Source organism: Podarcis melisellensis, assembly GCF_964234715.1.
Source record: "Podarcis melisellensis genome assembly, chromosome: 15".
NCBI classification, from domain to species: Eukaryota; Metazoa; Chordata; class Lepidosauria; order Squamata; family Lacertidae; genus Podarcis; species Podarcis melisellensis.
This window is the reverse complement of record NC_138532.1, coordinates 7264852-7283415: the sequence shown is the minus strand read 5'-3', so window position 1 is coordinate 7283415 and position 18564 is coordinate 7264852. Positions and strand designations below refer to the sequence as shown.

The 18564-nt window shown below is 51.4% G+C and overlaps 2 protein-coding genes and 1 long non-coding RNA gene across 4 annotated transcripts in view; 1 reads left to right on the top strand and 2 right to left on the bottom strand.

Moving 5' to 3' along the window:
- Window positions 1-3497: 3497 nt before the first annotated feature.
- LOC309358205 (leucine-rich repeat-containing protein 26-like) lies at window positions 3498-6500 on the bottom strand. Its single transcript, XM_081891151.1, has 2 exons — window positions 5751-6500; window positions 3498-4646 (listed from the first exon to the last, which is right to left on the bottom strand). The coding sequence occupies exons 1-2, from the start codon at window positions 6421-6423 to the stop codon at window positions 4375-4377; spliced, it is 945 nt and encodes a 314-aa protein (XP_081747277.1). The 5' UTR covers window positions 6424-6500; the 3' UTR covers window positions 3498-4374.
- Window positions 5030-18564, top strand: part of LOC309358325 — an 87052-nt gene continuing 73517 nt past the window's right edge. Inside the window, exon 1 of the long non-coding RNA XR_014163454.1 lies at window positions 5030-5353. This is a non-coding gene — a long non-coding RNA (uncharacterized lncRNA). The remainder of the gene's footprint in view (window positions 5354-18564) is intronic.
- LOC309358086 (uncharacterized protein) overlaps window positions 13878-18564 on the bottom strand; it is a 43197-nt gene continuing 38510 nt past the window's right edge. The window contains exons 23-25 of one of the 2 annotated variants that reach the window (XM_081890842.1): window positions 16808-16951; window positions 14758-14870; window positions 13878-13991 (exon numbers count right to left, since the gene is read on the bottom strand). In XM_081890842.1, the coding sequence (XP_081746968.1) occupies window positions 14821-14870; window positions 16808-16951 (194 nt within the window). In that variant the 3' untranslated portion in view covers window positions 13878-13991; window positions 14758-14820. Of the gene's footprint in view, window positions 13992-14757; window positions 14871-14893; window positions 15585-16807; window positions 16952-18564 lie in introns of those variants that run through there. The other variant, XM_081890841.1, reaches the window with a different exon arrangement.

The window sequence follows — 18564 nt, the reverse complement described above, 5'->3', positions numbered from 1 at the left end:
GGGCAATCTAGTCCTCCTTTTAATGGCTGCATTCTCTGTTTTGTGTCTGCAGAGCAATTATTATTCTGCTCACTAAATTACTGACTATGGCCAGGGAATACCCACTCTGCATAACTGCTCAACACACACACAAAACATAAATTCTGCTCTTGGGTCCATGAGATGCAGCAGTGACACATCCCTTGCTTGCTTCCCACGTGGGATATACCTGCACACCTTTTTACAAGTGGGCTTTTATTTTTAGGTTTTCCTTATCTACATTTACCTTTTGCCCTGCTTTTTCCAGGCACTGATCTGGGCTTTAACACACCGTGTCTGAGCATGGTTTCTGCTTTGTTTTCCCCTGAGCTTTCCCCACAAAACCCCACTCTTTAAATCTGGATCAGAGCAAATGTCAATTCGGTTTTTACTCAGATTGCTGTTTGCTTTATGATTGAGCTTTAAAGAGCAAGTTTTTGCAGGGAAAGCTCCAGAGCAAAAAAAGGGGGGGCATGGAGCTTTAAATCACAGACCATTCCTGGAAAGAGGAGGAAGGGTCATGTGTATAAGCCCTGATGTTGCACAGATGGGCTTCGGAAAGTAAGGAACTGAACTGCCTTCTGAACTGTGACTGTCTGGAAAGAGAAATGTTTGTGTGTTAGGGTTAACTGGCTGCCAGCTAATGTAGCTAAACCAGTGCAGCAGGGTGACTGCCTTCGTACAGGGCTGCCTGCCAAACCTTACTGTCTGCTGTCCACATTCGTTTCTGACTCACCTCTAGTCGTCACACCCAATTTGCTGCAACTTTAAGTCTCTGTTTCCCCAAGGATAGCTCAGGGAGTGCCTGACACTTCCTAATGTCGGCATTCAAAGTTTCTGAAACCTCAGGGAGAATGCCTGAATATGGCAAACTGACGTTTTTTCACCCAGAAGGCTCAGAGTAAGGTGACTGGAGGTGGGATGACGATGAGTGGTCTGAGGGAGAAGAGGGAGAAGACTGGAAGGAGGAGGGGTTGGAAGCTGAAGGGTTAACAGGGTTTAGTAAGCAGGAAGAGAGCAGTCCAGAATCAGGGGCTGGAGAGGAGGTGAGGCAGACTGCTGAAGAAGCCAGGGAATCTCCCCTTCCTGCTGGGACCAGCTCCACCCCCCTGGAACATACAGAGAAATGAAGAGGTCAGAGCAGAGAGGGGCTGTGTGCAAGCAGTTTGTGACTGCTTGGGAAAGACCCTGAAGACGAGGAGCCTTAGGAAGTTCTGGCAAGGCAGGGACCTCCTCGCAACTGCTTTGTTGGAGCAAGACCTACTGGGAAGAGTTGCTGGGACCACTAGGCCTGTGCCGTTTTGGTTTCTCGAATAAGGAGTTAACTTCTCTGACACCGTGCTTTTCTTTGATAGCTGACCTAATGCTTGACTCTAGCTCCTGACAGCTACTGCTTTTAAAACGGCAACCCTAAGAACACCACCTGCCCCACGGTGGGCAGGCTGTCAAGGTCAAATTGCAGTAGCTGCAGGTGGTGTGAAGCAGAGATGGGAACCTGCAAAGGAGTTTGTAGCCATGACCTGACAGTTGCATGCAGCTGAAGGACCAAGCAGGAGGCAGAAACAGGGAGCGGGTGAGATAGGCGTCCGGAAGGCAGATGGCAGGGACTGGAAACCTGGAAGGGTAGCTTTTCGCCACAAGGGTGCCCCTAGTTTGAATGGTGAGGCCAAATTTAGCTTGCTTGGCCTGAAAGGAAGTGAGGTGGCATCTTATCCCACCCTGCTGCATTCTGACCGCAGCAGATGGCTCAAACTGAGGAAGTGCTGTGGGACCTGGGAGTAATACACAGCAGGAAGTGAAGCAGGACTGGCTATCTGGGCCACAGTGTCCCTGTCCTGGTTTCAGCTGCTATATACAAGACTTCTGCTGCACAGATGCTGTTGGCTGGCCTACTGACAGAACCTCTGAGCATGTGCAGAGCAAAGTGGACCGTGTTTTATTACTTTAAAACTTATCACATGGGAACACGCCTTCCCCAATACATCGACAATTAATTTTAGGAAAATAGCAAGAATGCATCACTTTTCCTGGCTCTGGGAAACATGGGAGCCTATCGTTTCCCAGGGTCAGATTATTTCCCCATGTAGCTCAGCATTGCTTACTCTGCCTGGCAGTGACGTTTCTCAGTAGGAAGCAAATTTCCTTTTGCATCACCAGCTTTAGACACACCTCTTTTCTAGCAACCAGTGAATAAAGTGAGCTTCCACCCCAAGCAGTAGAATTCTAGGCAACTGTGCAGCAGACAGGTGGGAATGTGTGCGGAAGAGTAAGATTCGGTCTCTGGTTACCCATTTGGGGGAGCAGCCTTGCATGGGCCCGGCTGCAGGCTGAAAGGGGTCAGCAGCCTTCCAACCTCCAGGATGAAAAGGCAGCCATTTGAAGTCACCATGGGAGGCATCCAGTAGCCACCTCTGTCTCTAGCACCAGACTAGGCATAGCATCGACCCACATCCCCATCTAAGGAGCTGGGTGGCGCTGTGGTCTAAACCACAAAACCTAGGGCTTGCTGATCAGAAGGTCAGTAGTTCGAATCCCCACGACAGGGTGAGGTCCTGTTGCTCGGTCCCAGCTCCTGCCAACCTAGCAGTTCGAAAGCACGTCAAAGTGCAAGTAGATAAATAGGTACCGCTCCGGCGGGAAGGTAAACGGCGTTTCCGTGCGCTGCTCTGGTTCGCTAGAAGCGGCTTAGTCATGCTGGTCACATGACCCGGAAGCTGTACGCCGGCTCCCTCGGCCAATAAAGCGAGATGAGTGCCGCAACCCCAGAGTCAGTCACGACTGGAACTAATGGTCAGGGGTCCCATTACCTTTACATGCCTGCCACATCCATCCTCTCCCCTCTATGTTTATTCAGACCCTAAAGCTCTCCTAAGTGCAACAGAAACTTGTGCAGAGGTGTGTGCTGGCTCAGGCCTCGCTGTATCCTTCCCGCCCTGAGAAGCCAGCCCACCCAACCAGCCATCTCAGAGTCACAGATTTGGGTATGCCACAGGATTGGTTGCTGATCCCTGTGTTCGAACCCTACCTTTTGCTGTAGGCTTGCCGTTATTGGGCGAGTCACCCTTCCTCAGGCGCTTATGTGGCATCATCTTGCAACACTTGCTTTGCCACGCAAAGAGGACAAGTGCCAAGGAGGTTTCTTAAACTGAAGAGAATCAGGTCTCAGATGAAGGAGTTGGCCCAGCAGCTGATAGCTTTTATAGCATGCATAGGCAAACTAAGGTCCAGGGGCTGGATCCGGCCCAATCACCTTCTAATTCCAGCCTACGGATGGTCCGGGAATCAGTGTGCTTTTACATGAGTAGAATGTGTGCTTTTATTTAAAATGCATCTCTGGGTTATTTGTGGGACATAGGAATTCATGTGTTTTTTTCCCTTTCAAAATATAGTCTGGCCCCCCACAAGGTCTGAGGGACAGTGGACCGGCCCCCTGCTGAAAAAGTTTGCTGACCCCTGCTTTAGAGCACTAGCTGGAAGCTGATTGGGTCCCCCTGACCTCTGCTGTGCTAGCGGCTGCAAAACACACTCTAGCCAGTGATGGGGCTGACACGCAGCAGAGCAGAAGAAGGGTGCTCAGCACTGCCTCTGCCCACAGCTGCTGATGTCAACACTGCTCCACCCAGTCGCATTTCTGTTGGCAAGAACATGAAAAGAGCCCTGCAGGATCAGGCCAATGGGGACCCATTTTGTCCAGCATCTGTTCTCACCTTGGAAAACCCATAAGCAGGACCTGAGCACACAGGCCTTCTCCCCTCTTGTGGTTTCCACCAGCTGGTATTCAGAAGCATTTAGTGCCTCCCAACTGTGGAGGCAGAGCTTAGCCATCATGGCTCGTAGCCACCAATAGCCATGAATTTGTCTAACCCTCTTTGAAAGTCATCTAGGTTGGTGGTCATCACTGCCTCCCAATGGAAGCGAGTTCCACAGTTTAGCTCTGTGCTGCATGAAGAAAATCTGTCTTTTGTCTGTCCTGAATCTTCCCACATTCAGCTTCATTTCTCTGTCCTGGCTATAATTTCACAAACTTCTAGCATGTCACCTTTGACTCAAGGCTGGCTTGTGATCTTGGGGGTCACTGAGCTGGTGGGGGTCACTTCTTCCAGGGTCAAAGCATGGGGTAGGAGGAGAGATCCAGAAGTCACTTGCTGCCACTTCACTGCAAACCTGCCTCCTGCTTTCTAGCTGCACACCCACACTCTTACCCAAGGCTTTCTCACGTTCCCATCCAGGTAAACCCTCAATACCATCAACAAACCAGGAGTAACAGTGACCCACATCGCAGGGCCACAGCGTAACTACACCATAGAGACCGAAGGGGAGTCATCAAAACAGTGGCAGTTTGGAGGCGCAGCTTGGCTAGCGAGGACCGCGCTCTGCACGCCTTGCCAGGGCGCCTGGCCGGATGGACGACACCTTGAGGATCTTTGCTTGGGCCACCGCTAGCGAGCCGAAGAGGATGCAGATGCAGATGCTGGTTAAGAAGGTGGATGGGCCAATGAGCAGGAAGAAAGCATAATCTTTTACGTTCAGCCAGGGCTCCCGGCAGTGAGCAAAGGACTCGTTCCCAATGGCAGCGATAGGATGTTGGGTGAGCTGTGTGGGGCGTTTGCAAGAGACAGAGTCCACCTCTGGAAAAGGGAGAGACACGGAGACTCAGGGCAAGGCTGTGGTTATTGCAGCAGTTGGGGATGTTGGACCAGAGGATTGCTAACCAAGAAGCACAAACCGGTTTAAGCTCTTAAGCTGCCTGCCAAAGGAATTAACGTGGATTGCTTGGAGGTTGCTTCTGCTAAGACCTTTTAGGGAGACCAAGGCACCTGCTGTTCTAAAGTTAGCCAGAAAAGAAATCAAAACAGCAGTTCCAGGTGGTGCATAACCTCCATAAAAATCCATCAATATGTCTTCCACATGATTAATTGCCAAACCGGAGATAGTTGTGACCGTCCCCCCCAGGGTGTCTGGCGGGGAAGGAATCTAATTTAGAAATAAAGGTTGTATCCAATGTTAGTCCTACTCAGAGGAGACCCGCTGAAAGTAAAGGACATGGCTAACTTAGGTTCATTTCTTCCAATGGGTCTGCTTTGAACTTTGTTGGATACAACCCTAAACGAACAAACAGATGGTTAGTCATTTCTAAAGGAGCTGATGGTGCTATAATAAAAGTTAGTTGCACCCAGCTGCCCTGCTTCACCCACCACCCACCATGTATTCTTTTTGGCAAGCTGCTTGGGGAAACTGAATGCTCTCCCCTAAAAAAATTGTTATGGCTCCAATTTATTTATTTGTTTTGAGAAAATGTGTTCACAGACTTGTATTGCTGGAACTTTGAAGGGCAGTGGAGATAACAGGGGAAGAGAACTGAAAATAAAAATTTCAACCACTTTGAGGTTTTCTGCAATCAAGCAGTACAGTCAACTCTTAGCTTACATGGGGGTACATTTCAAGGATAGTGCATAAAGCCAAAATTGTTCAGAGTCAAAACACGGGTGCAGCAGCTGGTGGAATTGTCAACATCTTTTTCCCCCCAGACACCCGTTTTTTAAAAAATGATTTAATTATTTTTTTTTGCCAAGCGCATAAAGCTAAATGTGCAGAAGTTAAATGTGCCTAAGTTGTGGGTCTACTGTTTATAAATTTCATGAAATAAAACTATAAATAATGGTTATTGTTGTTGTTAAAGCCACCAGCTACAGGTGAGCTTTCCAACCCCTTCCCTGTCGAGTCCTGCTCACCTGGGACTTTCTCCACGTTGTCAGTGAGCCACTGGTAGAGGGGCTGGATGGCGCAGGTGCACCCCCAGGGGTTGTTGTGCAGCCTGAGGAAGTGCAAGGAAGGCAGGTTGCTGAAGAGGTCGGGCGAGAGTGAGACAAGCGCATTGCCCTGCAGAAACAGAGACTCGAGGTGGGGCAAGGACCTGAGCAGCTCTGGCTCCAGCGTCAAGAGCTTGTTGTTCCCCAGGTTCAGCATCCTCAGCCTCGGCACGGGGAGGAAAGTATTGGGTTGCAGGACAATCAGGTAGTTCCCACTCAGGTCCAGTTCCCGCAGCTCACTAAGGCCAGCCAGGGCCTGGGGGTGGATGACCCCGAGGATGTTGCTCCGAAGGCTCAGGTGGCGCAGGGCGCCCTGGACGACAAAGGTGCGGTTCTGGAGGGTAGCAATGCGGTTGTAGTCCAGCAGGACAGTGGTGGCATTGGCTGGAAGGTCCTCCGGTACCCAGCGCAGCTTGTGCTCCATGCAGTTGATTTCCCCAGAGGTACAGCTGCAAACAGCTGGGGAGGCAGAGCAGCTGGGGGATGGGTAGAGGAGGAGGAGGAGGAGGGTGAAAGTGGCAAAGGTCTGAAGGCAACTGCAGCGGGTAAGGCTGGAGTCTGAGGGGAGGACCTGGCTTCTACCGCACCAAGCCATGGAGCCTCCTCTTCATGCCCACCCTGACTCCTGGGCCAGGATTCACAGCTTATGCCAAAAACCTTCCAACCCACCAGCCTTTCCCTGCCAAAGGAGGGCAATTCTCGGGCTCCCCTTCTTAGCCACTGCCCTTGCTCCAGCAGAGTCCTGCATGCCAGCCTTGCTTCTGCTCAGCTATTAACTTGGCTTCTCTTCTGGGTGCAGCTGATGATGGGTGGAGCTTTCGCTCTTCCTTAGCAAATATTTTAACAGGGCAGCCTCGCCTGCCAAGGGGCAAAGCCACAGCTTCCTCCTGGGCCCAGCCTGTCTCCTCCAAAAGAGCCACACCAGGCTGCCCTGGGATAGCCGGCTCCTGGCTTTGCCTGGCATTACCCCTCGGCTGCTGCTCTCAGGCTGCCCTGGCACATCATGCCAGGCAAGTTAACTGGTTTACTTATTAGTGTGCTTCACCCTGCCCTTCCTCCAAGGAGCTGCTCAGAGCGGCATTTCAGGCTCGCAGCAAGAAGCCTGTACGGTAAGGTCAGCCTTGAAACACAAGGCATAGTTATAGCTGAGGGGATTCACACCACAAGAGGTGGGTGACAGTCAGTTTGGATGGCTTCAGGAGAAGGACTAGGCAAATTTGAAGAGGAGGAGGAGGAATGATGCCACAACATGCTCATGAGGCTGGAACCGGGATTCTCAAGGGCCTTGCCTACACTTGACTCCAGCTCCTGACAGTCAGAGAGGGACTTGGCTGTCTGCTGCAGGGGACAGGACGATGGAGGAAGTGGATGAAAACTCTCACAAAGCAGCTTTTGTTCCGCCATAAGGCGGGCCAGCTACTGGCCCATTTCCAGTTGCACAAGAGGTGCCCCATGGACTGCAGGTGCCGACAGCCATGGGGGGAGGGGTGCTTCTGAATAGCCGTTGCTGGAAGCCAAAGGAGAGTTGCTCTTGCACATAGGTCCTGTTTGAGGGTTTCCCATTGAGGCATCTGGCTGGCCAACTGGAGTGGAAAGGCGCCACAACTCCCTCCCTCTTCAAATGGGACACCCAAATTTGCCCTGAGCCCTGAGCCCCTGCTTCTGGGAAGGGGCCCATCCATGCAGCCAACCTCCCAGTGGAAACAGGAACACTCAGGATGCAAGCCTCAAGTAGATAGGAGGGGACGAACCCCCCCAAACCTTTTATTGGCCCCTTCCTTCCTTCCGCCAGGGTGCAGAAACAGCATCATGGGTATTTGGCATCATAGATGATTTTGGAGGAGTTTCCGCGGTCCCTTTCGTCTTCTGCGGTGAGGTTGAGGGAGTGCAGCACTTTGTACTGGACCATGGTGATGAGGGCCAGCTCCTCAGGATCTAGGCCGCTCATCAGGGTCACTTCTGGGGGATAGAGGAAAAGAAAGCACACTGGGTGGCTGGTTCCGTACCTGCCGACTTCTCCATGCCCAGGCCAACCCGAGGAGGGAGGAGGGTCCTGTGCTGGACCCCTTCCTGCCAGCACAAAGCTGTCAGCTGAAGAAGCATTTCAGCTACCCAAAGAGGGCTCCTTGCTGGGAGAGGCAGCATAGAGGAAGTACCATCTCTGCTGAAGACCTTCCTCTACCAACAAGACTTTCAGTTTGAGACTTTTTCCAATCTGCCTCTGCACTGGAAGCATTTTAAAATGTTTTGGGTGATGTTTTGTTACTCGCTGCCACCCTGGCCATCTTTGGGAGGAAAGGCAGGATATATATTTATTAAACATAGAACTAAAGAGGAGGGGCATGGCAGGGGCAGGAGGTGGAGCTACTGATACAAAGCACAATCCTAACTTTTAGGGCTGGTGCTCTGGAAAAAAGGAAGCAGCCAGCAACCAGTCAGACAAAACTAGCAAGGAAGTATCCCACGAGCCCCGTCAACAGGTAAGTGGCAAGGAGCTGTGCAGTTTAAGGAACTGGGCAGCAAGTGTATGGATCTGGTGTCACTGGACTTGTGCTGTACTAGTGGCCACAAGACACAGCCTGGCCACCTGCCCTGTCCCCCACCCACCCAAATAAGAGGTACCGGCTGCCAGAGGCCTCTGAGTGCTTCACCCTCTCCACATCACCAAGCCCTAATTCAACAACACTTAACATTGCATCCATTGAGATCCTACTGTAAACAGCAGGCCATGGACCTCTGCTCAGCTTGCCAGCACAGCCAGTTAAGTGTACAAATACACAAAACAAATAAATGAAGAAGAATGAAGCCTGGTGAGGCCGGTTTTCAGTGGCTCAGGCAGGTTTAGCAAAATACCTCTCCATATGCAAAGAAGCCAAGGTCTGGCAAGCAGCTCTGCTTCAGTGGGGAGCTTGGGCTTTGCAATGTTTATTTTTATTCTGTTTACCTTGCAGAAAGATTGAGGTCCTGCAAAGTGGCTTGTAAGGATATGCAGGACTCAGACTATTTACGCCATGCCATGCCAAGGAATAACACACCAGGGATATTGTTTTAAGAAAGAAAGCTGTTATCCTTGGAAATCTGAGCCCAGAGACTGAGGGCCCAGAGAATGTGGAGGGTTTGCCCATGTGCTCCCAACCCAACTCACAGGACAGGGGCTCTTTGCTTACCAGTACAGGCAGGCAGACAGAGAGAGCAATTGCTCCAGGTTGTCATTTGCTGGCAGTCCTCCACACACGTCTGCACTGGGACACCACAGACTGCAACAAGAAAGGCCCCTTAGTTATTTGTCTCAGGCAAAACCTCAGACTCACCGCCTCCTCTTCCTACTCGGCAGGATGTAACTATGCAAATACCTATGCTACCAACAGTGTAAACTGGTTTAAGTCAACTTCTCCCCCCCCCCCCCCACACACACACCGCAAAACCCATACTCTGTGCAAAGGAAGGATGGCAGAACCAGGAAATGCTGGGGTCAGTACACATGGTGGGAGGACTGGACAGTGCCAGACTCTGGTGAAAACACCCTCCAAGGGCTAGGGAAGGGGCTGCCCCACAGCTCTGGAATGCCTCTCCCACCCCCAAGCATCTCAGCCTGTGGCTTTCCACCATTGCTGAAGTAACAGAGCCAAGCCCCAGATGTACAGGGCTGAAGGCTGGGTCAGAAAGTTCCATTCTCAACACGATCTAAGGACTGGCTAGCGTCAAGCACCAGGCGCAAGAGAGTCCGCTGAAGTCATTCACTGTTAACCGAAGGAGCAAATTTGCTTCCTGAATAAGTTATCTAAGAAATGCAATTGGTGCTGCCACAAAAATGCAAGTCTATATTTCCACCCACCCCACTTAGGGCTCCCTCTACTCCTGCTTCTCCATGACTCAGTGAAGACATATTGCCAAACCCCCCCCCCCCCATTTTGCAGGGTCCAGCATAGCATCAGGCTCACCTTCTGATGGTACCTTTCTCAAGTGGAAAAGAAAGCAGACAAGGATAGGAAGGGGCTGGGGGTGCGGGGGGAGAGAGAGACCCAGAATACAATCCAGGAGAAGGGGGAAGAAATTCATCACCTCCAGTGTGAGAGGGCAGATCATGTTTAACAGCACCATACTAACCGTGTCTACTCAGAAATGAGTCCTGTTGAATTCAACGGAACTTGAATTCCATTGCCACGTCCAAAGGAAAGCATAGGAACCTGTTCCATCAGGAAAGTAAACAGACTACTCTGTGCCCGCTGTCCCTACCTGCCTCTGCAACAAGCAGGTTTCTGTCACTGGGGTTGCCCAGGACAGCTGGCAGGAACAGGATGTCCTGCTGGGAGCAGCTACACACAGGTATGTATGACTAAGATGTGCACGCTCTCTCTCTCTCTCTCTCTCAAACACACACACACACACACACACACACACTGCTGCTAGGACGAACCACAATCCTCCAGGTTTGGTGCTCAGCAACTGAGCAGGTACTTGTGCACTCCTAAGTGGCCACAGCCTGCCAGCCATGTTGTGTAACCTACTGGAATGTTGGCACAGGCCGCAAAAAAAACAAATGAGTTTCTTGAGCCACTGCTGCTCCCCAAGAGAGGCTCTGTGACAACGACTGCCGGCTCCCTCACCTTTCTCAGCTGTTGTCTGGAATCGGCCGCTGCAGTCGCAGGCAGGTCGTGGTGGGGGTGCCGAGGCCCTACGACAGGAGGGGCCGCTGAAGCCCTCTGCACAGACTGAAAGGAAACAGAGTGATGAGCGTAGCAGGGCTCAGGCATGAGAGGGAAGGGCATGGTGGCCCCAGAAGCAGCTGACATCACACAGCTCTCTCCTCCAAGCAACCACGATTCTGGGGCTTTGCTACATAACACACAGCATTAAAAGCCAGCAGGATGTTCTCATCAAACACCTGATTGAGTGACTGTTGCTGTTGTTATTTCAACTTGGCTCTCAGGCAAGCCAATGAGGGCGGAGAAAGGAGGCCGAGATGGACAGTGGCTTCGCCTTTTAGGCTGGCCCACAGACTGCAGCTGGCTTGACACTCCCCCCCCCCCATTGCTTTTTCGCTGTTCTTTAACATCAGCATGATGCACAAAAGTCCAGCAGATGAAGTTCTTCCTATAATCAACAGGGAAAGCTGCACCAGTTTCATGTCTTGCACATGGAAGCAGCTCTCGACAAAGGGCTGTACATACCTGGGCTTAATGCAACCCATGCAGCTCTCCTGTTTGGATTTCCAAAGCACAAGGAATCTCTGGGTTTAGGGAGGAGATGTTGGAGGAGAACCCCCAGATGGATGAGGGGGGAATAACATAGGCGTGAGTGGTTCATGATCTGCATTAACCCCAGTTTGGACAGACCCTGAGGCCTTTGCATTGCAGACCTGGATGACCTGTTGTATGTGCTCCTCACCGGAGCAGCCGGAATGCAGACATGTTGCAGATCGCTGGGGGTGGCACTCTGCCCCTGGGTAGGCAGTGCTGACTCCAAGGTAAATCATGGTTCAGAATTACACTTTGGTGATGCCTTTCTCTCACAAGGACATAAGAAGAGCCCTGCTGATCTAAGCAAGATCTACTCCAGCATCCCTGCTGCTCGCAGGGGCTTGAGAGATCCTTCTGAAAGCCCCCAAGGAGACCTCCTTCTCCCTGAAGAGAAGTGCACTGCCACTACACCTGGAAGCTCCACTCCTCTGCAAGGAGGAACTATCAGGTTCTTCAAGCAGAGGACACGAAGAGGGTTCTCTTCCTGTCCCTATGCAAGACCCACTTACTGGTCCACCTGTAAAGCGTTGAATCTGGCTTGGCGACAATGCTGTCCGTGGAGCTTATCAGATAGAAGCCAGTCCCTGTTTGGAGGATGGCGGCACACACGCTGTGCTCCATCAGGCACTCCTGCTTCGCTTGCTCCAGGCTCTCAGCGGAGGGGTACAGCACGGACGGCTCTCCTGCCACGCCGTGGCCAGGTTGCTCATCAAACCATTCCGTGGCTGCTGGGAAGGGAAACATGGTGTGGCCAGCTTAGCTAATGCTCCACAATTAAAACCACCAACAGATCCTGTTTACATGGCATGTTGTAAAATTATTTATTTGCAGATGCATTCGAATGCTGCTTTTTGTCCCCCAAACAACCCCCAAAGGTGACTCACATAAAAGCAAAGTGAAAGAGCAGAGCAGAAGAAAAGACCATCATAACCAACAAGTAAAAATAACAGCCAGGGTCTCAGGTAGTTTTCAAAAGGGGTACATGCATGGGCAGGGGCCCAGTTTCACCATTCAGAAAGAGCAACGGGGATTGTGTGCTCCCTCCTCAGGGAAGGAGGGTTGGGTTGGTTGTAAGAAGCTTTGGGTTGCCCTGGGCAAGATAAAGCAACTCACAAATTCAACAAATAAACAAATTACCTTCACTACATTTGCACAGGAAGGGCCTCTCCTCCTTGCAGCTGGCATCACTGAGAAGCCCCGTTGATGAGTTGAACCACACACAGTCCTTCAGGCCCCCATCAGCCATATCATCCTTCAGGTACCTTTCCCCACACACAAAAGCAAAAGGAAGAGGGTTGTTTGTGCTCCTGGGCTCTGGGGGGGGGGTCACAAGAGCTCCCTCCAAAAGGAATTTTGCAAATGCTCTCGACTAGGATGCCAGCATATAAATTCAATTCATCATCAGAGGTATTGCCACATCTCATATTTCCTGGTTCAAAATGCAATGCTTTCCTCGAATATGAGATGAACAGCATTACCCTCCCAACCAATTCTTCCATGGCTCAGATTCTCATCTGAGTTAAGGCAGTGTTCACTTCCTTCCCTCCTTCCCCTAAGCTCTCATCCAGCAACAGTCCTTCAAACTATGTTCCTTCCAGCCCCATTGTTCATTGGTTGCTACACTGATGGTGGCAGCAGGCAGAAGGGAGGAAAAAGAGAGACAGACAAACAGAAGGGATGCAGGCAGGCTATACAGTGCACCATGTACAAGGAGGAATGGAAAATGCAGTTTTCCCAGCCACTGATGTCAGGAAGCTCTGATGGATAAGGGAGGAGACTCACAGGAGTTGGGTTGGGATTGGATCCCATTGCATGTGCCCAGTCAGGGGCTGCAATGCCAGCTGGGTCATTTTGGATTAAGCTGAGCTATTTTCTATTACAAAACAATAGCATTGTTGGGGGGGGGGTGTCTGAGCTGATCTACTTAAAGCTTGGTGGGGCATGACCTTCCCCAGCACCATTCACCCAAAGGGCCCTGGAGGAACCACCCGGGTGCTCACTGTGCCATCTGCTTGCTGAGGGGCTCCTGTGTTGTCCACCGGAAGACGGATTCCTCCTTCAGGTCATTCAAGCCCGTCCAGAAGGAGCCTCCAAAGTTTGAGCGGACCCAGTCCTAGAACAAACATGGCAACCGCAACCTCAGGGTGGGTGGAAAGAAGGCAACCATCCCATGATGCCTCAGTTGACCTTTCACCTGCCTCCCTGCATGGAGAGGGGTGGGGGACTTGGGCACATATAGGGTGGCACAGGGTTCTCCAGAAAGGTCAATATCAAGGAAGGAGAGGGCTCCAGCTTCCCTAGGGCAAGCACCACTTGCCCCTTGATTGCAGGCTGAGGGGAGGGCCAGTGAGGGAGCCGTCTTCTGGAAACTGCAGCCCAACTCCATGGGCAGCATGCCATCAAAGGTCATCATGAGGGGCCCTGTGCTTCTGGAGGGATGCTGGTACAGAAAAGCCATACCTTCTCTTGTGGAGAGGTCAGGTGCAGCAGTTCTGTATTCTTGAATCTCCGGCAGGCATGCAGGGCCTCTTGCCACCCGCTGGCCAAGGAGGGGTCCCAGAAGTAGCAGCTGCCATTCCAGTGGCTCCACCCAGGCTCTGTCGGACAGGAACTCCGGGGTGCTGAGGAGGAGGCAGGGGGATATTATCCAGAATGAGGCCCAAGCCGCTTTCCCTGATTATGACCATTGTCCATCATTCCCAAAGTCCATTCAGTGGAGCAGAGGCTCTCTGGCCAAGAGAGCCAGGTGAGAGCATTGGGACCTGATGACATTGTCCCCTTCTAAAGTCTTGGCAAGCACTTACCCAGTGGCCCCTCGCACACCCACGGCTTAAGCTCGGAGCAGGAGGATGCAGCCACCTGCCCCTCTCCCTGCGGCCCAATCTCCAGGCAGCCCCCGGTAGCAAGCTGTGTATCCACCAACCTAGCGAGGGAAGCAAAAATGGGTCACACGTGGCTGGGAGCACCAACTTCTCGACAAGGAATGGCAAGTGCCAAGGAAGCCAAAATCACAGACAGAGAAGGAAGGACAATGGGGACCTGGAATGAGGTGCTAAGCCTTGCAAGCGAGGCGTGCAGTTCTGACAGTGTGGTGGCAGGAGATGCAGGGAGATGATCACTGTCCCTCCTCAGTCTTCCTAGACAAAGGCGCTCCTTCAGAAGCTGCATAAGGGTTGGACTAGATGTCCCTTGGCGTCCCTTCCAACTCTATGATTCTGTGATTCAGGTTTGCTGGATAAGCTGGTTGCCAGAGGGCCAATAAAGCAAGGGAGCCCCTCTATCAGTGATGAAGCACCTGCTCTGCCTGTAGAACAGGGCCAGCCCCTCCATGAGACAGACTGAGGTAGCTGCCTCAGGTGCCAGAATCCAAGGGGTGTGAATCCCACCACCACCACTGTCTCCACTGAATCGAAGAGAAGCAGCTGCAGCAGCAGCTTCCAGGGTGATCTTGCAAGAACAGCACGTGATCTCATGGGATGCTCGCAAGACCTTGACAGAACCCAGAAGCCATAGAGACAGCATGGGTAGCACCGTCATGTTTTGCCTCAGGCAGCGAAACAGGACAGGCCACGCCAGCTGGAGGTCCCAGGTTCAACCCTTGGCCCAGCACAGAGGGAGTCTTTCTTGTCAATGCTGGCCTGGTTGCCCATGTCTGCTTGAAGGCAGCCACCTGCCCTCAAAACACTCACCAGGGAGAAGAGAGGTTGGCTGCTCGACCCTCTGCCCATGTCCAAGTCCCGTGTCTGTTGACATCATTCAGCCCCGTCCAGCTGTTCTTCTGCACCATGGCTGCTATCCAGGCCTGGAGGGGAAGAACGGACGGGGATGGGAGAGGAGGCTCATTCCGCTGGTTTAACCTGCTCATTTACAACATGAACATTCAGCTCTCTGGCGGCAGCAATGTGCTTCATAGCTCCATATATTGAAACAAAATGTTTGTAGGTATAAACACCTATAAAGAGTTAGAACAGCCTCCCAAAAGTGGGAAACGTTCTCCCGCCCAGTGATCTGAGGGTTGGTTGCCAGGAACATTGTCCTTCAGCCGTCAAATGCCTGGCAAACAGGAATGCTTGGAAATTTCCTCCTAAAAGTCAGTAGTGAGGAGGGCACGCCACAAAATGGGAGCCAGCACTGAAAAGGCCCTGTAGTAACATCCCTGAATAGGCTTCACCTACTGATTTTGCAGAGTCCAAGATGGTTGGCAATGGGGAAGGTGCATGGGCCCAAGCCATTTAGGGCTTCATATACTGGCCTTGAACTGGGCCACACAAGCTTACTGGCAGCTACCCCACAGTGAAGCAAGGAGCGCCAGCCATGCCACCTGGGAGCATGACTAGCTCCCAACCTGCCTTTTCCTTCGCACTGCTGAGGGTCAGGAGGCCCACGTCTTTTCCATATGTCTGGCAGGCGGCTTTTGCCCCCTGCCAGTTCTTGCTGCTGTGCTCCTCCACGTAATAGCAGTGACCGTCCCAGAACCACCAGCCAGGAGCATGTGGACATCTCGAGCTCACCAAACCTGGAAAACAACCACAGGCAGACAAGTAGTAGCTTCGCAACGTGACCCTGACTCTAACCTGCCAGCCTGCCTGTTCTCTGTGAAGTTGTAGTGCTGCTGCCTCTTGACGATGTTGTTATTTCCAATGATGTATTGTTTTGTTTTTCTATGTTGACTTTCCCTTTTATCACAAAGCCACTTGGCTTATTTTATTAACAGAAAAGATGAGTGTAAATGATTAAGCTAAAGAAATGCGTCCAACAGTGGGAGTCATGGAGCAAAAAAAGGCCTGCCTTGTACTTATTTATTTCATTAAAAAAATACACTGCTTTTTTTTAAAAAAAGCCACACACCTCAAAGTGGCTTACCCAAAAATAAAACAGTAACATCAAGAAAATTAACAATAATACTTTTAAACATACAGAAGTTAAAGTACTAAAACAGACAGAAATTCACATCCACTTTCCAAACACCTGGCTAGGGTTGCCTAAACAAGGATGCTTTTAGCAGGTGCTGAAAAGAGTACAGTGAAGGCACCTGGTTGATCTCAATAGGCAGTGAGTTCCAAAGTGTAGGTGCTTGGTGGAGTATGTGGAGATGGCTAAACTTTGATGGGAGGAGTAAGGAACCAGGAAGAAAGAAATTTAACTAAGACTGGGGGAAATTTACTGAGTATTTTTTTAAAAAAATGTAAACAACTTAAAACATTAGCAAGGTTAATGTAAAATGAGCAGTAAAGATAACTCAAGGAAATTATTAGAGAAAATAAATAATAAGGTATTGGTTTGGATATGCAGCAGTAAAGATAAAATGAAAGAAACCACAGATGAGAGGGGGAGGGGAGGTCAATTTGATGGTATTTTTGGTTTTGCTATAGAATTTGCATGTTTTGTTGTCAAATTGTACACACACCCCACACCGCTATAACAAAGTGTATCTGTGGCACCTGTAGCAATGCCAATTATGCCAAGTCGGTCACGACTGGACCTAATGGTCAGGGGTCCCTTTACCTTTACCTTTTAAGCAGTTGATAGGCACATGTAATCACACAATCTCGTAGGTAAACTGGTCCCAAGTTGCCATGGGCTTTATATGTAAATGGCAACACCTTGAACTCGGTGCAGGAGCAAATCAGCAACCAGGGCGGATCTCTGAGCGCAGGTGTCATATGCCAACAAGGCCTCACTCAGCCATGCTGCAGCATTTTTATGTCACTCATATTCCGCCCCGCCCCCCAAACCTACCATGAAGGCACGAGGGGGTGAAGCGACGGACGCAGCGCAGGTGGCGCCCATCGCATTGGCCCGTCAGGGGGTTGTAGGTCGATGTGCTCAAGCACGGAGAGCAGCGCCGCCGGCACCCATCCCCACAGAAGCTGAGGGAGCAGGCTGCAAGGACAGAGAGTTGTCGGTTAAGGCAGTGAGCTACCTGGAGACACCAGCCCCTCTGACTGGCCTCACGATACTCTGGATAGAGGCATGTCTGCTGGAGGCCCTGCAGAAGTCACTGGAGGTGTCAGGGGTCAGATCCTGCAGCTTTGAAGCTCAGCCTTTGAACCTGGCGGCACAGGCACACACCAACACACAGGAGGAATGGCCAGCCTCAACATGGAAGCCTCTCTCAGCACTGGACTTGGGAGGAAAGTCTCAGTACTGGCCAGGTGGGCTTAGGGCTCCCTTCGTGCCTTGTGTGATGTATTTGGCCACCGGGTCTTTGCTCCTCTCCAGCAAATCATAAGCTTTTATTGACACCAGAGTGGGATCTCTGTTTCAATTCAGCCTCTGAAGACCATCAGGGAAAGGCTGTTTCTCTCTTCCCTCCCTGCCCCTTTTCCCTTGTGTGTGGCTGTCATGATTTTTAGATTATAAGCCTGCAGGGACTGCCTTGTTTTAACTGGAAGCCTCTTGGGCTGAAATAAATAAGCAATAAATAATGAAATTGCCTCCCAGCCCTCATTGGGGACTCCCCGGAAGCATCTGACGGGCCACTCTTGGAAACAGGGCACAGGCAGAGGCAGAATGGGAGACATCTCCTGTCTTCTCATGCAGCTGAACCTGCAAACATTCCTCAGCCCAGGTACAGGTAAAGGTACCCCTGCCCGTTCGGGCCAGTCTTGCCAGACTCTAGGGTTTTGCGCTCATCTCACTCTATAGGCCGGGAGCCAGCGCTGTCCGCAGACACTTCCGGGTTACGTGGCCAGCGTGACAAGCTGCATCTGGCGAGCCAGCGCAGCACACGGAACACCGTTTACATTCCTGCTGGCAAGCGGTCCCTGTTTATCTACTTGCACCCGGAGGTGCTTTTGAACTGCTAGGTTGGCAGGCGCTGGGACCGAACGATGAGAGCGCACCCCGCCGCGGGGATTTGAACCGCCGACCATGCGATCGGCAAGTCCTAGATGCTGAGGTTTTACCCACAGCGCCACCGGTATCCCTTGCTCAGCCCAGATAGGATGGGTCAAAGGGCAGTAAGCCAGGCATGAATTTATTCTGGGAGAGGCTCCTGAAATCCATTGACGAAGGGACTTCTAATCCACACAAGCTCAGACTGCGATACACTGGGTTGGCCTTTAACCTGCCACCACAAGACACATTTAAAGCACCTTGCTGGGCTGTGCAGTGTTCAGGGGCATCCCTGAAATGGAGGGAGGGAGGTGTTCCACCCCCAATCTACCAACCCACTACTATTCCCCCTTCCCAACCTTATTCTAAAGCAGCAATGCGGCAGCAAGCAAAGGCTATAGCAGCCAAGTCTGCTGCTTGTGGCTGGAAAGCCAAACAGGAAGTTTGTGACTGTTGCCATGGGAACAAAGGGGCAGTCCATTCTGTACTGAGCACCGGATGTTAGCTCAGTGGGTTTGTCATATGACCTGTGCTGGAAGGACATGGGTGGAGTTTATTCTAACTGCTGATGAGTGCAGACATGTTTTCTCTGTACTGAAGTAAAAGACAGGAATAAAAGATGTAAATAGATTTCTGTCTGCTTCTTTCCCCTCCCTGGG

Coding starts and splice junctions, on each gene's coding strand:
- LOC309358205 (XM_081891151.1), bottom strand. CDS start 6,423: ATGGCTTGGTGCGGTAGAAGCCAGGTCCTCCCCTCAGACTCCAGCCTT. Junction 4,647..5,750: donor CAACGTGGAGAAAGTCCCAG/GTGAGCAGGACT, acceptor TCCCTTTTCCAG/AGGTGGACTCTGTCTCTTGC.